Here is a 17,811-nt window from a genome sequence, read left to right on the forward strand (position 1 = left end):
TTGAGTAGTTGTCAACTTCCCTTTTGTGGCCAGATTACACAGGTCACCACCGCACTCCCGCTCTCTCCCCTTGAACCTATTGCCACACTATTACATCATTTTTAGGAGATATGATGTGTCTGCTCAAATGATCACAAATAATAGGGAAAATAAAACCGTTAAGTTGTTTTTAGTGGATATTCCACTCTTGTCCAACATTGTGGCCTACAAAACCAATAATATGTGAATGTATATGAATTGGAATAAAATTAAAGAATAAATAAATACATAACACTTAAAATAAATAAAATGAATGTAACAAACTATGAATGTAAGGGCCCATCTAGTTTCTAAAAATGCAATGTACAATACCCAGGTTAAACCCTGTGTGTGAGGTATTTCCAGGAACAGCAATGTGTTACTTGTAAAAAAGGTCAAGCCATGTGACGTTTTGATGTCAGTCTCTGTTAACACTTTTTTTTTTTTCTTTTTCTTTTTTGATGAAATATTTTAAAAGCATGAGACTGGGAAAGCTTGTAGTTTCATGCTTAAATCATTGTTCACATTTCCAGGGAGATGAAATGTGACATTCTAATTGTCCAAATAAAGGAATATTCCAGTTTAATGCAAGTTAAATGCAATAAAAAGTAAATGGGAAAAAAATGATGATTAAAAATTACCATAAAAATTATGACTTGTTCCTTGTTTTCTTAGGAAGAAGAAAAAGCAGTTTTATATTGTGTAAGGAAAGTTATTCTTTTCAGTCATTTTATGATTTTAACACATTACAGCCACTCTTAATTATTGAGCATGCTATTTTAACATTCACAGATAGGCTCAATTAACTTCCATTTTAAGGGTCCAATACAATATTGACAATATTCCTGACGTTTTACATTAAATACTAGGCTATGATAACATTCCACAAAATTCCTAGGACCTTACATCTCTTAAACGCCCAGCTTTCTTTTAATACTTCTTTTGCGTGTTTCTGCAAAATGTTTACTATGACTGTAAACGAGAATGCAACTAAAAAAATGCATGAAATTGATGGCGATGAAAGGGGTTTTACTAAATAGAAAGGTTCTAGATTTGTATCCCGAGCACACACTCGAACACAAATCGAAACGTGCGTTAATTCCCACGCATGCAAGCAGTGTGTCCTAAACTCCAGAGCTCAACATGTGTAATACCACGGAAATTACAAAACACATGGGTAGCAGGTTATTTTCATTTTAGTTAACAGCCAGTTTTGAAAAGGAAACTCCCTTATCTCCAAATGATTTATAAAGCAAAAATCCTGATCCTGAGCATTAGAATTTGCAAAAGTTGAATGCAACAATGCTCCCCAGGGTCTGGACTTGTAAGTATTAGTATTTATGATTTGAATCTACAAACGATTTCTACAAGTTATTTTATTTCCACTAAATGAAAGATGTATCCTATTTCGATAATATGTTGTGAAATGTGATATTTGGTTACAGATTTGGCCGTGTGCTTTGCTTTGCTGTGGCAATGCAGCATCGCCGGTCCGCTCGTAGCCCGTCAATCACCGTTGCGCCTCACCGGAACGTGCAACGTCCTCGCGCGCTCTCTGCTCTGGAACGTGTCAGCGGTGCTCGAGATGGTGAGTGTCACTCGGTAAAGCAACACATAATTGCTAATGGTGTTGTTTGAAGTCTAATAGCCTGTTGATTATCCGCTAACAGGCCCACTTGTTCAGCGGGTTTGACTGCACACAGCAGAACGCAGAGGTGCACATCAGGACACAAACGGTTTCTGCGTGCACACCACAGGTAAGAGAAGAGCGTCACATTAAAAATGATATGAAGATGCTGTTCTAATGGAGTTTAAGTATTCAGTGAAACTGTAATGAAATCATTATATCGCAGTTATCATAAATATTCATGGCGCAAATAGTCATATCACATAAGTGGACAGTTACAGTAGAATGACATGTCCATTAACTAAAAAAAAAGGGTTAGATTGCCAATTTATAAAATAATATTTTAAGTAGGCGTTTTAGTAATATTCATCACTTTTATTCATTTTAAGGATCTTTTTGCCTTCATTAGTTCTATTGGTCCTGAGATTTTTATAAAAAAGTACAAATAGTGAATAGTCATAAAACAAAACTTATATTATTGCCGTTATAGTACTACTACTAAACATACTAATAACAAAATAAACAATTAAAGTAAACGAGGTAACATTTTATTATATATGGTGTCTTTGTCACACTTCACATGTGCTTGATATTATAATAACAATCAATTATGCATAATTATACTAGTTAAATGTATAATTACACTGTAACAATTATACCTTAAAATAAACTGTAAATACTACTAATCATAATAATAAAAACTGAAATTGCTGTTATTGTTTAAAATAACTATAAAATATAAAAGTCCAGCTGATGATAGGGTCTTGTTTGTGAAAATAAAATTGGTTTATTTAAAATGATATTGATTAAATGTTGTCAGTGGAAGCCAGTGAAATCAGCTGCCTCAAAGTCCTTTATTAGTAAAGATCAGTAAGTTTTCTGATGAAAATAAATAGCCATTGTATTAAAAAAACATTACTTATTCTTTCTTCATCATAGTCCATTCTTGATTGCTGAATTTCAACATAGTCAAAACGTCACACATTATATTGTTTCCACCCAACAGAACTCCAACTGCGCTCACAGTGCTGATCTAAATATTGACGAGGTAAATATATAATCCATTTTCCCAGTTCTTCTTTGTTGGCTGTGTATCCTTCTGTAGATTACTGTCTTTTGTCTGTTATACGGAGATACCTACAATGACATATGTCTTTGTAGAATGAATGCCTACAGAGAATTCTAGAAGATCTCCACTACTATCGGGAGACATTTAGAGCCTACTCCAACTCAGAGCTCACCAAATCTGTAGTTAAGAGCATTGATGAACTCATGCAGGTAAACACAAACAGATTTCTATAATTACTGTTGATTGCAAGGCTCTTTTTCACTTTCTTTTTCTTATTTATGTTGTAATAGAACTGCTTCTCTGTCTCTGCGATGGACAACTCTCCGGCCAAGGTAAAGCAGGTTATCATTTATTGATGTTTTACGTGCATTCCTTTGGCCTCTGTGATACTCTTGTGTTTGACTTATGATTTCGTATTTTTTTCAGGCGTCCATGGATCATCAAAAATCTTTTCAAGAACGACTGCAGCTGTGCAAAGTCCTAAAGGGTTTCAACCTTCGAGCAATAACAATAAATCGTGTTTTCAACTACATTTTGTCAAAGTAGCAAACTAGCAGTTGTCACAAGCCGGTCTCCTTTTCGTTTTAAGGTGTTATAAAAAGCAATGATTATTTATTAGTAAGTTATTTATTGTATTTAAACATTATTTATTAATGCAATAATGTATGCTATTTATTTTTTTGTCAACTTGATTTGTTTCTTGTTGTTTTATTAAAGGTCACCATGCACTTCAGTAAAACCTTGTTGTAGTCATGCTTGTTTAATACATAATACAGCAATAAGATGTAATCATTCAGGTTATCCTTTCTTTCTATGTTAAACTATCACTGCCATATTCAAACATATGTATAGCATTAAAGCATATATTATTTGGTAATTGCTTAACAGGCTAACTACTAATATACTAACATCCTCTCTACTTCCATATACCTTTTGCAGTTTCATCATCAGTGTGACCAGATATTGAGAAATTTTATTTTTCTTTTGGTTTCATATACAAGCCAGTGCTTAATGACCACAAAACAATTGCTGTCATTACATAAGAGGAAGTTTCCAACCACTGGATTACTACTTTGTAATTCCAAGAAACATTTTCAGTAGTATAACACAATTTCAGAAAATTGTTATTTCATTCTAGCCATAAAATAGAGAGAAAAAATAGTGATCAAAAAACTTTTTTTTTTTTTACTTTTTTTTTAAGGTGCCTAATAATAATAATAATTAAAACAGGGATTTAGTGAAAATTAATATGAACAAAATCATCTGCAAATGGAGCTTGGACTGCTCTATCTGATTCTTCCAAATAAATAGTTCTTAAGCCCATTTTTTTTTTTTATTATTAGTTTGAGGAGTTACCAAGTTTGAGTTAAGTGTTTCTAGCACTGTGCTCACCTCAACTGAAATAACATCAAACTGGAACTCAACTTCGTGCTACAAACAAACAAAAAATGATTAGGGTTTATACAACTTTATAGAACAGTCTTAACATTTAAATAGCAGCATTCTGCAAAATAAAAAAAAAATAAAAAAAATAATAATTTTACAGAGTTTTAAATTATGGGAGGCACTTTTGGTTTGGGGGAATTCCACTCAAAAAGACCAAAACAACCATTTCAAATAACAAGGCTGGATTATCTGTATCCATCAATTTGAAGGAATGAGATGTAAATTTTCCTTCATGATGATATCATATTCATATGTCAGGAGAAAAACGCTATGCTTGGTATTTTGATGAGTATACCAAGAACATCCACAAAGAGCTTTCTTTTTCCTGATTGTTTTCCCCTTTCTATTTCACTGTAACAATATATATAAAAAATAATAATAATAAAAAAAAAACATGTACTGAGAATTTGTGGTCTAATATAAAATATATCCCATGAATAAATAATTGAAGAGTCTCTCATTTTTCTGTCAAATACTCATACCCTTTCCAGGTTTGTTTTCACAGGGATGCTTTAAAATGTGTGTTTTTTTTTTACTTTTATTTAGGAGTGTTCACTGTATTGTTATTGTCTTTAAAGAAATTAAATATAATAAGTGCTGCATTCGACACCATAGATCATGACATACTCATAGATTGATTACAAAACTATACAGGTATTCAAAGTTAGGCGCTAAGATGGTTTAGATCCTACCTGTCCGATCGCTACCATTTTGTTTATTTAAATGTGGAGTCATCTCATTTATCACCAATAAAATATGGAGTGCCACAAGGATCCGTCCTAGGTCCTCTTCTATTTTCAATATACATGTTGCTCCTTGGTAATATTATTAGAAAATATGGGATTAGTTTCCACTGTTATGCTGATGATACTCAGAAAAACTGCATTCTTCCATCTTAGAAACATTGACAAGCTGTGAAATATGTTACCTGTTTCTGATGCAGAAAAGCTAGTTCATGCATTCATGACTCTAGACTGGACTATTGTAATGCACTTCTAGGTGGTTGTCCTGCATCTTCAATAAACAAGCAAAATGCAGCAGCTAGAGTCCTTACCAGGTCAAGAAAATATGGTCATATTACTCCAATTTTACAGTCTATGCACTGGCTACCTTTTGAGTTCTGTATCAGTTAAAAAAATATAATATAAGTAATATAATTACTTACCTTTAAGGCCCTTAATGGTTTAGCTTCTGCGCACCTAACTAGCCTTATACCACGTTACAATCCATCATATTCCCTAAGGTCATAAAACCCTGGACTTTGGTAGTTCCTAGGATAGCAAAGTCCACTAAAGGAGGTAGAGCTTTTTCACATTTGGCTCCCAAACTCTGGAATAGCCTTCATGATAATGTTCAGGGTTCAGACACACTCTCTCTGTTAAAATCTCTTTCACCAAGCATTCAAATAAAGCCTCTCAGAATGGACCAGAACACCTGAGAAGAGATGATGCTGACCCCTCAGAGGACCTCAAATGATGCTAACCCTGAATCAACAAACAGAACTAACAAATATTGCTAAGTGTTATTGCATCATATAATAATTGCTGTTAATAATGTTCATTGTCTGGCTGACTGCGTCTTGTATTAATTTTTCAGAAAAATCCTGTCATATGTACATAAACTAACAGTCACCACTTATAAGCTACTACTAAATATTGTAGAAACTTAATTTTCTGTAAAGTTGCTTTGCAATGATTTGTATTGGGTAATGGCACATATCGGGATGGTAGGGAATGAATCAGTGGATAAGTTAGAAAAAGAAGCATTAAAGAAAATCTTAGTGAGTGTTAAGGTATCTTTGGAAGAAATGAGATAAACTATATTATTATAATATTGTAAATATAGTTTTATGGAAGACACAGTAAGGAAGAAGTAATGATTTCGGGACACGGGACTAAATTCATCACTTGATTTAATGGAAAAGCATGAAAATGGTATGTGTGATGAATCTGATGTTTTTGAAACAGTAGAACATGTGTTTTTTAAATATAGTAAATACGCTCATCAGCATAACAGTCTTTTTATCCATATGAGGAACAGAACAGTAAGCGTTGTGGACCTTCTGGGAAAGGGTTTAAGTGATAACCGGATATTAAAGGTGGTTTTAACATTTTTAGAGCTTACAGGACCAAAGGATGTGCAGTTTTTGAGGATGAGGATCATAACGCTTCTTCTACGCTGTCAGATTTTCCTACCTCCCACTAAAACAGTGGGTAGTACAATTCCACAACGAAAAATGCTACTGTAAAGTTATGGTTTATTAACGTCTACACCTACCACAACCCTAATCATACCCTACAGTACTGCAAATACAGTAATTATGTGTTATATTGGCGGTTGTAGCTAGAAGGGATACAGCTACAGGAAACCAACAATAAATATATTATTTTCTACCAATTAGATTGTGTTTTTATTAAAGTCTACACCTACCCCAACCCTAAACCTACCCTTACCAGGCACGTGCACAGGTAGGGCTCAACCTGTGCAGAGCACATGCCCTTTTTGCCCTTACACTCCGAAGTGCCCTTTTTTTGGTGGTGTTTTTATTTTATTTTTATCAATGCTATTGGTCACCCTTTACGTCTGTTTGTCTGTTTTACAAATATAAAAAAAAATTATCACATTTGCACACATTAACTGGTCAAAAACTATATATTGTTAAGTAATACAACAACATATAATTTGTTTTTACCATCGGAAAATCATAACAGCTGTTTCGTACTGGAACTTACACAAAGCGACGACTGATCCTCGTCACCTAGATAACATACATTTCTAAGAAATTTCTTCTTTGATTTATGATTGCTGATACACTTAATTTATTTACATTCAGGCTAATCATGTTATGGTATACTCTCCGCTCGTCCTCACATGTATAAAATGTAGTAAAACATGGTTTTACCATAGTAATGTAGTAGTAACTAATTTTTTTTTTTTCTACAGAAGATCACTGTGAAATCTTTATATTTTATCATGCAGAATGTAATTCATGATTCATTCCAAGGCTTCATTTATTTGATCCAAAATACAGCAAAAACAGTAATATTGTGTAATATTTTTACAATTTTAAATAACTGTTTTCTATTTGAATATATTTTAAAATGTAGTTTATTTTTGTGATCAAAGCTGAATTTTCAGCATCATTACTCCAGTTCAGTACTCTTCAGTGTCACATGATCCTTCAGAAATGCTTTTCACTGCAACTGTACTTTTCACACCATTTTTATTTATTTTTTCATTGCTGCCTTATTTTAGGGAAAGTGTAGTGAATAAGAGACCTTCAAGAGACCAACATCCCTGGTCCACCACAGTATCAAATTTTTGCCAGGTAGGCGGATGCATGTTGGATATGTTATAGTAACGGTATGGCTATAGTCTCTTATAATCTGGAATTGAGTTGGACATAATTACTTAAATTAGATTTCAAAAAGGTTTGTCAAAAATACTTGACTCATTGCTCACATTCCCCTCTTCTCAATGTCATTCATAATCATGTTAACCAAATAATACAAATTAGCTTATAAAACCAAACAGAATAGCTAAAAAAGAGAATATATATATTTTTTTTTCTTTGCAAAGTAAATAAAAAAAAGTGCATAAAGTTCAATAAAAACATTTTTTGGTTTCTGTTTGGTTTTATAAGCTAATTTGTATGTTTATGTATGAGTCAAGTATTATGTATGAGTCAAGTATTTTTTTTTCTCTATAAATGCAATTTAAAAAAAGAGGGAGTACACAAGAGCAATTCACAAACACAGGACCACAAATAATACTGACAAAAAAACTTACTAAATAATCTTGATATAAAAAAAGGGAGGGGGGTGCCCTTTTTCAGTTTCAGCACATGCCCCTCAAAAGGTCAGTGGACTGCCCTGACCCTTACAGTAATGCAGATACATTAAATATCGTTGTTTAGCATGAGATAAAGGACGCAATATTGATGTGCGCGTGCGCAGTAAACCCAGGTAGGAAAATCTGACAGGGTAGGATAAAATGTCAGGACATGGGCTCTGATCCTCTGGGGTGGGTGGGGTGGGGCATCACAATTTTTATTTCTGTGCGCAAGATATACAGTAGGTGGCGGTAATACTCCTAAGGAGTGAACGGCTATTGAACAAAAAGAAGAAGAAGAAGTCCTCAACGCTTTCCTTCTGTCTGTCACATCCAGGTTGCACGAAGCTAACGACCATCGGAATGAAAATGTCGTCGTCTTTATTCAACATTGCCCTGGTTTCTTTTATATTGATTTTTATTGCGTCACATTTCGGAGAGGTGTTTGCCGATGGCAATGGACGAGGTAAAAAATCTCTATAAATTTACACATTTGATCAAGTAATCCCTATCAACGCTAGCCGTGCTAACGTTAGACCCGGAACGCGGATCTAATTTAACGTTAACTCCCGATTGACCGAAATAAATCTCAGAACTTTCTCAGTGAGGCTGAATGTCTACTGCTAAAATACAATTTTATATCTATTCCTGTATAAGTGAAAGAGTATGTTTTCTTCAAAGTTGAGCTCACAATAAACTTCAGTAAATGGGATTTTGCATTTTAAATAAGAACAGTGATCATAAATGATCAGATGTTATTCAGATGTAAAATGATGCACTTTGACTGACCTGCTTCTGTCATTGCATTGTTTTATTGGACAAAAGACCATGATGAGATCTTTGATCACAGGTGCATTGTTGCAGATGTCTTTGTTCTGTGGTTGTGTTCAAACAGGTTCACTTGTTCCTAACCGGATGTATCATGTTAAATATCTTTAATGGACGTGTATGTGTGTATTCAAGGATTCGGGGACCATATTAACTGGCGGAGCCTTGAAGAAGGGAAGAAAGAGGCAGAAGCAAGGTACGTATGGTGTAATCTTGTCCTTCAAATATCACTTGTGACGTTGTAGTTTAGGTATTTCAATAAAAGTTAGGTCTATGCCAGACTTAAATCTGGTCAGGTTCAGGCTCTTAACCCTATAAAGCCTGCTGTATCATACTTAAAAAATAAATTTCAAAGGACTAATCAACATGATCAAAAATTTGCTTAGTAATAATAATAATAATAAAAAACTACTACATGCTTCATGTCATCTAAATGGTAGGATACTATTTTTTAAAGACAAATAATGTTGTAATGTTTACTGACTAACTAACAAATGTTGGTAGATATGGTGACTATATATAGAACATTATCTGCATTTTTTGCAGTTATCTATACTGTAATATCTCATTGATTCACATCATAGTCTATTTGAATTTCATTTTTCTTTTTGTACCATTTCTCAGTTTTTTCCATATTCTCCCTTATTATACTATGTAAGCCTTAACAGCCCAGTGTATAAAATGTGATACTCAACAAATAATAATATATTTTTTAGATAACTATTTGGTGTTTGCAATTTTTTTTTTTGTTTTTTTTTTTTAATTAACAGGATCCCTAGGATAATGGAATTATGTTAAGTGGTTTTTCATGAGGCACTGCCAGTTATCTTGTTGTTATCTTAAAACGCTTTTGAATTAATTGTTTTAAAAGTGATTTAACATGTTATTCTGATCTTGCTCCAGTGGACTCCCTCTTATGGTCATTATTCACAAGACTTGGTGTGGAGCCTGTAAAGGTATGATATTTATAAATATATAAAGGTTTGTGTGTGTGTGTGTGTGTGTATATATATATATATATATATATATATTAGGGTTGGGCAAGTTAACGCGTTTTTATCGCGTTAACGCATTCATTAATTAACGGTGACAATTAGTTTATCGCGCGTTAACGTACTTTTTATTTTAAAAGTCCGTTGCTCACTGCGTTTCAGTACACATTGCTAGACTGTAATAAAACAACCGAATACAACACAAACCATGGGTCACAGGAGGGGTGGGATGTTTATCAGTAGGCTACTGGCTGCTTGTGATGAGCTACAGCAAAACAGAAAATCATGTCCAGAGTCGAATTCCATCTGGTTGGAATGTCTTGTATAGGCGACTCCTTCTTTTGTCTAAGTTCAATTTGTTTTGTTCTAATTCTGCAGCACTCGCTGCACTGTGCTTAAAATGGCCCACAACCTTTCTGAATTTGGCCAAGACGTTGTCAAACGCGTTGTTGTGCAGAGATACTGTGACAGAACGCTGGAGACTGTGCGCGAAGCAGAGGACATGTTCAAAAGGCAGATGTCTCGCAGCAGCTATCATATTTCTTGCGCTATCTGTGCTAAGTGTGCTGACTGTATTTGAAATGTCCCACTGCTGTACAACAGGAATAAAATGTTTAGCGCACGTTTCAGCAAAATGTCTCTCTTTATCATCTCAATACAAATCTACTTATTTGTATTTTTTGTATTTTATATTCTTTTATTATGTGTTTTGTGTTCTGTCGCTGTCATTGTGTTCTACTGTGGAGCTTCTGTCATGAAAACAAATTCCTCGTATGTGTAAACATACCTGGCAATAAAGCTCATTCTGATTCTGATCTGAAAATGTGAATGACCTTGTGTGTCTTAGCAACTGGCTAGGTGTAGATGAGTAAGTAAATGTAAAGTTGGAAGAATGGATAAATGAAGTTAATTTTGTCCACTCAACCTGCATTACTGAAAGATTTTTTAATTTTTTTTATTTTTTGGACTGAGATTCTCAGTCTCTTAAAGGAGATTGATGTTGTTGCTCGGAAGGGGCCAGTTAAAATGTTATGATTGAGGTTCTGGACATAATTTATATATTTTTATTTTACAAAATAAACAAAACTTTAATGTTTTATTTAATAAAACATTATTTTTTTATTTATACGTTAATGTTATATTTAATTTGATTACATTAATGTTTAAGTTAAGATTTACAAGAAATGTTAACTGCTACTAACTTTTAACTGTTGTAAAAAAGCACTTTATTTGTTTAAAGCTTTGACAAACAAAATTTTATTGCACTTTTGTTCATACAGCAGAACTTTGAAAGAATAAAATTACACAATACACTACTCTTATTTTCATTATTGAATTTTGTGCATGCTGCGATTAATCGCGATTAATCGCAGAAAATCATGCGATTAATCGCGATTAAAATATTTAATCATTGCCCAGCACTAATATATATATATATATATACACACACACACACACACACACACACACACAGGTGTTGGTCGTATACTTGGAATATAATCAAATTTTGATTTATTTCAGTAACTCCATTCAAAAAGTGAAACTTGTATATTATATTCATTCATTACACACAGACTGATATATTTCAAATGTTTATTTATTTTAATTTTGATGATTATAACTATTAGGGAAATCCCAAATTCAGTATCTCAGAAAATTAGAATATAACTTAAGACCAATACAAAGAAAGGATTATTAGAAATCTTGGCCAACTAAAAAGTATAAAAATTAAAAGCATGAGCATGTACAGCTTTGCCTGAATTACTGCAGCAATGTGGCCTGGCATGGAGTCGATCAGTCTGTGGCACTACTCAGGTGTTATGAGAGCCCAGGTTGCTCTGATAGTGGCCTTCAGCTCTTCTGCATTGTTAGGTCTGGCATATCGCATCTTCCTCTTTACAATACCCCATAGATTTTCTATGGGGTTAAGGTCAGTCGAGTTTGCTGGCCGAATATGAACAGGGATACCATGGTACTGGAAGCTTTGGCACTGTGTTTAGGTGCCAAGTCCTGTTGGAAAATGAAATCTGTATCTCCGTTTGTCAGCAGCAGGAAGCATGAAATGCTCTAAAACTTCCTGGTATACTGCTGTGTTGACCTTGGACCTCAGAAAACACAGTGGACCAACACCAGCAGATGACATGGCACTCCAAACCATCACTGACTGGAAACTTTACACTGGACTTCAAGCAACATGGATTGTGTGCCTCTCCTCTCTTATTCCAGACTCTGGGACCCTGATATCCAAAGCAAATGCTAAATTTACTTTCATCAGAGAACATATCTTTGTAACACTCAGCAGCAGCCCAGTCCTTTGCAGGTGTTTTTATTTATTTAGCTGATTAGAGTGTGGCACCAGGTGTCTTCAATATTGAACCTTTTCACAATATTCAAATTTTCTGAGATACTGTATTTGGGATTTTTCTTAGTTGTCCGTTATAAACATCAAAATTAAAAGAAATAAACATTTGAAATATATCAGTCTGTGTGTAATGAATGAATATAATATACAAGTTTCACTTTTTATGAATGGAATTAGTGAAATCAACTTTATGACATTCTAATTATATGACCTGTGTGTGATTTTATATATATATATATATATATATATATATATATATAATTAAAGGTTGTGTTTTTGATGCATGAATGGCTTATTCTGTTATAGGGCTGTGCAGAACCTGAATGCGATTTTCATGCGCATCTTGTCAGTAAAGGCACTCCTGTGGTTAGTAGTATATCTCCAGCACGTGCATTCAGATCAGGATTGCCAGGTTTTCAAAACCAAACCTGCCCAATTACTTCCCAAAACTAGCTGAATCGCGTTTCATTGTGGGCGATTAAATACAAAATCCAAGTCCGCGGGTTGAAGCGACTCTAATACCAATAACATCATGTTTAGCCCCTAAAATGCAAATTTTACCTAGGGAACCCTGCCAAAAAAAACGTGTATTTTAAGCCCGGGATGCAATTTTTCAAAAAGAAGCAAGTGGGCAGTATTTGTTTTGAGAACCTGCCAACCCTGATCTGAACACACGTGCTGGAGATGTACTTCTAATCACAGGAGCGCCTTTACTGACGAGATTCACATGAAAATCGCATTCGATTTTTTGCACAGCCCTATTGTTACTTCAAAGTGTTTTAAAGATGATTAATGATGTTTTATAATAATGTTATGTTTTCAAAATAACTTTAGCATTAAAGCCCAAGTTTGCTGAATCAAAGGACATCTCCGAGTTGGCTCACAATTTTGTCATGATAAACTTGGAGGTAAGGAGCTCCTCTTCACATTATTTATGTTATGCTTTTGACAAATGCATATTTTATTTCCATCAGAGAGGGTTAAGGGGGTCAAACACCAGATGAGAAGTGCAGCGCCACATCATGTGCCATGTCTTTAAGATTCGAACACATTGTTTTCTATGAATGTATGCACACCGGTGGCGCCATCGGCATCTGTCCATAGTGCCCAGCTATGAATCAGGATGCTGTTCAAATTCCTGCCATGCAACAGAGCTCCATCTTCATAGTTTTATGTTAAATAAGCTAGAAAATGGGCTTGTGCGTATAGAATGTGCATGTCAGGTGTGCGATACCTAGAGATGTCCTAAATGCAGTGCAGCTCTTCTCGTCTGGTGAACGACCATCTTTAGATGATTATAATGTGTTTTTTTTTTTTTATATATATATACTTTTTCCCTGTAATTAGGGGTTCGAGCGTATAGACCAAACCATAAGGCCACAAGTGTCTAGGACATTTGCGCATCTCAAAAAAAATGGCCGCCACTGGCCAAACAAAGCACCTGTTGGACAAGGTTAACGGAGGTTGATTGAAATGACCCTGAAGGTCTGTAAGAAATGTGAAAGAAATCGGTCACTAGATTATTTTTATGGCTCTGTAATCACGTCGTTTTACTATAAAGGGGTTATTTAGAAAAGGGGCATGGCCAAATAAACCCAAAGCCTATAAATCCTAAACGAAAACTCAAAACTTGGTCAAAACATGTCAGATGTATCTTTACAAGAATGCTTTGTTTCATGGAGATTGAACCATAGGTGGCGCTATAACATTTAAAAAGGCCTTAAAAACCATATTTCTATAGAAAATTACCTCAAATTGTAGAACATGTTCATATATTCACACAAACAATGGATCTTCACATCATATGATAGATCTCCTCATTCTGGACAACTTTGCCTTTGGGACTAATGCTGTCAATCAAATCATTCATTAAATATTGAGATTATATATATATATATATATATATATATATAACTACTTTGTAAACTAGTCCTAGGTTTTTAACTCAAAACCAATAAAATAACTGCAGTACAACTCTTTAGACTCTCTAGGTCAATAATTATCAAAACATTTTGAACAATTGCATTATAACCAGGCCATTTAATAATATGGCCTTGTTATAGTGTACCCAAGTGTAACAGAATAAATATTAAAAAAAATCTCTAAACTTCATGAAAGGCTAGCATGTGTCTCATGATTGTAGACAAGCTTGCAAAATGCAAAATTGATTGGACTCAGACATTAGTTGCCTCTATAACAGTTAACAGGTGAAAAAGTAAATTTAAATGGCAAAATCCATGGATTTGCAATTTAAACACTAGATATCAGCAGAAGACCATCAATTGGCTCATTCTGCTCATTAATATAGCTTTACAGGTATGCCATTTGCATTCATGTATATAAATTATAAATTCACAAAGATAACATTCAAAATCACATTATGACAATCTTTACCACTTCATTCACCTGGAGGAATCGCATTTTGCAATCATGCCACATTATAATTAGGGCTGTGCGATATGGACCAAAAAAACCTATCGCGATTTCTTTGATCAATTTTGCAATTTTGATTTTAATCACGATTTCGACATACACAGACATGCTTTACAGTCATAAATGCATTCAGTATGAATTTGAAACATATTTCCAAAAGAAAAAAAAATTAGAGCTTTATCAAAAAGTCAAAATAATCACCTAAGTGATTAAGCTATATTATTTTCTTGTATAATTTTTTTTATTTTTATTTTATTTAATTTTTTTGATTGAAACCACATGTAGTAATAAATACATATATTGTCTTGTCAAGTAAGTGTGTTATTTTATTTCACATTCTGATTACATGTCCCATGTGGCTATAGGATGAAGAGGAGCCAAAAGATGAGGCCTTCAGCCCAGATGGCGGATACATTCCAAGAATACTTTTCCTTGGTAGGACATATACATAAACCGCCCATGCAAATGCACTAGTTTAGAACATCAACCATTGATTAAATGTAGACTCTTCAATTTTTGTGGTGGTAGTAAGAGTCAGTCATCTTATGGGTGTGGAAAAGTTTTTACCAATAACCAGAAGAATATGATCCCTTTTATCCCGGTAACCATGGGACAGTTGCAGAATTGCAGAAACACATTATGGTTAAATAGTGTGATTCCGCAATAGCATCAGTAGCATGACGTTTTACTCTTGTGTGATGCTACATCCACACCTGAAGGTGTCAGTAAATGATCAAGGTGACTACAACATGGATGAAAAAAATATTTTTTTCTTCTTTTGTAGATCCCACTGGTAAAGTCCACTCAGAGATCACGAACAAGAATGGGAACCCCAACTACAAGTACTTCTACAGCAATGCAGATCAAGGTAAGAAATTCTAAAAAAAAAAGAAAATTTTAAAAGACACACACACACATTTTATTCATTTATTATTGCCCATGTTTTTAGCAGCGCTGTTTTTGGAAGCACCCAAAAGATAAACTCCCATAGATAAACTTGTGCACAATTGAGCAGAATACATTTTTCGATAAGAAAAAATGCGCATAAACTACGCATTTAGCTAATTTATTCCTCCATGTGCATCGAAAAAGTCATGTGACTTTGCATGATGGGATGGTATAACTTGAGTTATCTCGCTGCACAGCTTCTCAAATGTTATGGTCATTCTGAAATCCCTGAGCAAAGTCTGTCGTCAAAGTATGTCTGTATAACTGTCTTACATGACTGCGTTTTCAAACAGCAGCATACAGCTCCAAAAGCAATGACTTCATTTATTGTTTTTGTTCTGCTCACTATGAGGTGCAATTTCTTTTCTTTTTATAATATGAAAATTATTATATTAAGTGGCTTCTCCTAGTATATATATATAATTGGTTTGAGAGCGTGGTACACTGATGCTTCATGGGAGTGGGCGGAGCTTATCGTTCATTTGGCGCAATTTGATCACGGCGACTTTGTTGGAAATTTCTTTACAGCCTAATGGGTAGTGCAGTTTTTCACTAGGGATTCCATTTTTAAAACATAACTTCAATTATGCAAAGTGGATGTGTTGACAAAAGCATATATTAACAAAGCTTACATTAACATAGTCATATACATTAACAAAGCTTACAGTAGGTCTGCTTTTACAAGTTAATGCTCAAAATGAATTTCCCTATGGAGAAAACAAATTGCATTTTTACTTCTGGAATCTGACTGTTGCACTCTGTAGAACAGCAACATAATAGTTATGACGTAAAATTTGGCTCAAATATTTTACAGTATATAAAAAAATGTTGCTGTCATGCATAATATAGTGCATTATTTACATGATCCATAATGCAATGTATTGACTTGATCTGTTTCTGAAATGAATAGTTTTTGCTGGCTTTGCTTCTAATAGCAAACTTTCCAATGGCTATGCAAAACAGGGCTGACTGTGTGTGCAGTCTTAATTTGAAAGACAAATGAGATTTTAGGTGCAATGTGAACAAAACGAGCGAGATGTCTCTTGACCACACTTCTCTTCTGTGTGCAGTTGTGGCTAGCATGAAGGAAGCTCAAGACAAGCTGACTGGCGATTCCTTCAGGACTGCTCACATTGAGGATGAACTCTAAGAAGGGCAGAAGCGGCATGGAAAGATCTCAGCCAGAATACTGCATCCCCTTGCTGGCCACATTAGATCCATCCGTCCATCCATCTCCAACCTCAACTCCATCTGTAATTTAATTGGATCTGCTATAGCACAAGACAAGCTTCAAAAATGAATGAATTTATAATGCATTCACGGATTACATTTTAAAGCATCGCAGCTTGTGGTGGATTGGCTTATTACTTTGAGAACCAAAGCATACTTACTGTCCATGTTACATAAAGGGTGCTAAATGTTTTTTTTCGTCTAGCATTTCAGAAATTTTAAGCTGACGTGTCCATATTGATTACTGATGTTGAAAACAATCGCCCCTCTTGACTGCATTCTTAAGGCACATTTCTTTTGTTAAGAAACATGCCAGTAAGGCAATTCTCATGTGCTTCCAAGCCATATCTTGCAAGCTGTGGTAAAACTGATCCAGTTACCCGGTCACGTTTCTGAAGAGCTTTATAATCCCTAAACTGTACCCACCCAACTAATATGATGTATTATGTAATATTATGTTTTCATGAGTGTACCAGTTCTATTATGTTAAAAGTTATTAGAAATGCTAACAGTGTCTCTGAAACTTGCCAAGTTTTAGTCCTCAATACATGGAGTCGCCGTTCATTTTAAAGACAGATTTTTACTATTGACGATACCTGTGAATTAATGCCTGTAATGTGAACTGGTACTTTTTTTCCTTTTTGGGATAGAGAGGCAATTGTCTGTCTTCGCCATATTGTATTTTTTACCAATATGTAAAATGAAATACAAATAAAGTTGATTTAATATTCGAATATAGTTATTTCAGTGTTTTAGGTGTGGTGTTGGCGCAGTGGACAAGAAACATGACTTTGGTGTGAGAGACCCGGGTTCGAATCCACTGTGAGACACCAATGTGTCCCTGAGCAAGACACTTAACCCCTAGTTGCTCCAGAGGCGTGCGACCTCTGACATATATAGCAAATGCAAGTCGCTTTGGATAAAAGCGTCAGCTAAATGAATAAATGTAAACTTGCAGAGTAGAGTCAAATCTATTATATTTAGCAATACGTTTCCAAAAGGTACTTTATGGATCGAAATATCACCT

General features: G+C 34.5%; 2 protein-coding genes across 2 annotated transcripts; both read left to right on the top strand.

The window, feature by feature from the left end:
- The first annotated feature begins 1,320 nt into the window (after positions 1–1,320).
- LOC113046466 (uncharacterized) lies at positions 1,321–3,431 on the top strand. The gene is made up of 7 exons (XM_026207314.1): positions 1,321–1,342; positions 1,464–1,606; positions 1,689–1,775; positions 2,652–2,693; positions 2,807–2,923; positions 3,005–3,046; positions 3,141–3,431. Exons 1-7 carry the CDS (start codon positions 1,321–1,323, stop codon positions 3,258–3,260), a joined length of 573 nt encoding a protein of 190 aa, XP_026063099.1. The 3' UTR covers positions 3,261–3,431.
- Positions 3,432–8,275: 4,844 nt separating this feature from the next.
- txndc12 (thioredoxin domain containing 12 (endoplasmic reticulum)) lies at positions 8,276–17,515 on the top strand. The gene is made up of 7 exons (XM_026206812.1): positions 8,276–8,457; positions 8,955–9,015; positions 9,723–9,775; positions 13,008–13,081; positions 14,972–15,041; positions 15,391–15,474; positions 16,625–17,515. Exons 1-7 carry the CDS (start codon positions 8,355–8,357, stop codon positions 16,702–16,704), a joined length of 525 nt encoding a protein of 174 aa, XP_026062597.1. The 5' UTR covers positions 8,276–8,354; the 3' UTR covers positions 16,705–17,515.
- Positions 17,516–17,811: the final 296 nt, after the last annotated feature.

This window comes from Carassius auratus, chromosome 27, assembly GCF_003368295.1.
Source record: "Carassius auratus strain Wakin chromosome 27, ASM336829v1, whole genome shotgun sequence".
NCBI lineage: Eukaryota > Metazoa > Chordata > Actinopteri > Cypriniformes > Cyprinidae > Carassius > Carassius auratus.

Bases quoted from the DNA above. Each gene is read 5' to 3' on its own strand.
- LOC113046466 (XM_026207314.1), top strand. From the start codon at position 1,321: ATGCTCCCCAGGGTCTGGACTT. The intron at 1,776-2,651 runs GTAAGAGAAGAG...TCCACCCAACAG, and splicing joins TTTCTGCGTGCACACCACAG to AACTCCAACTGCGCTCACAG. The intron at 2,924-3,004 runs GTAAACACAAAC...ATGTTGTAATAG, and splicing joins GCATTGATGAACTCATGCAG to AACTGCTTCTCTGTCTCTGC.
- txndc12 (XM_026206812.1), top strand. From the start codon at position 8,355: ATGAAAATGTCGTCGTCTTTATTCAACATTGCCCTGGTTTCTTTTATA. The intron at 9,776-13,007 runs GTATGATATTTA...AAATAACTTTAG, and splicing joins TTGGTGTGGAGCCTGTAAAG to CATTAAAGCCCAAGTTTGCT. The intron at 15,042-15,390 runs GTAGGACATATA...CTTCTTTTGTAG, and splicing joins TCCAAGAATACTTTTCCTTG to ATCCCACTGGTAAAGTCCAC.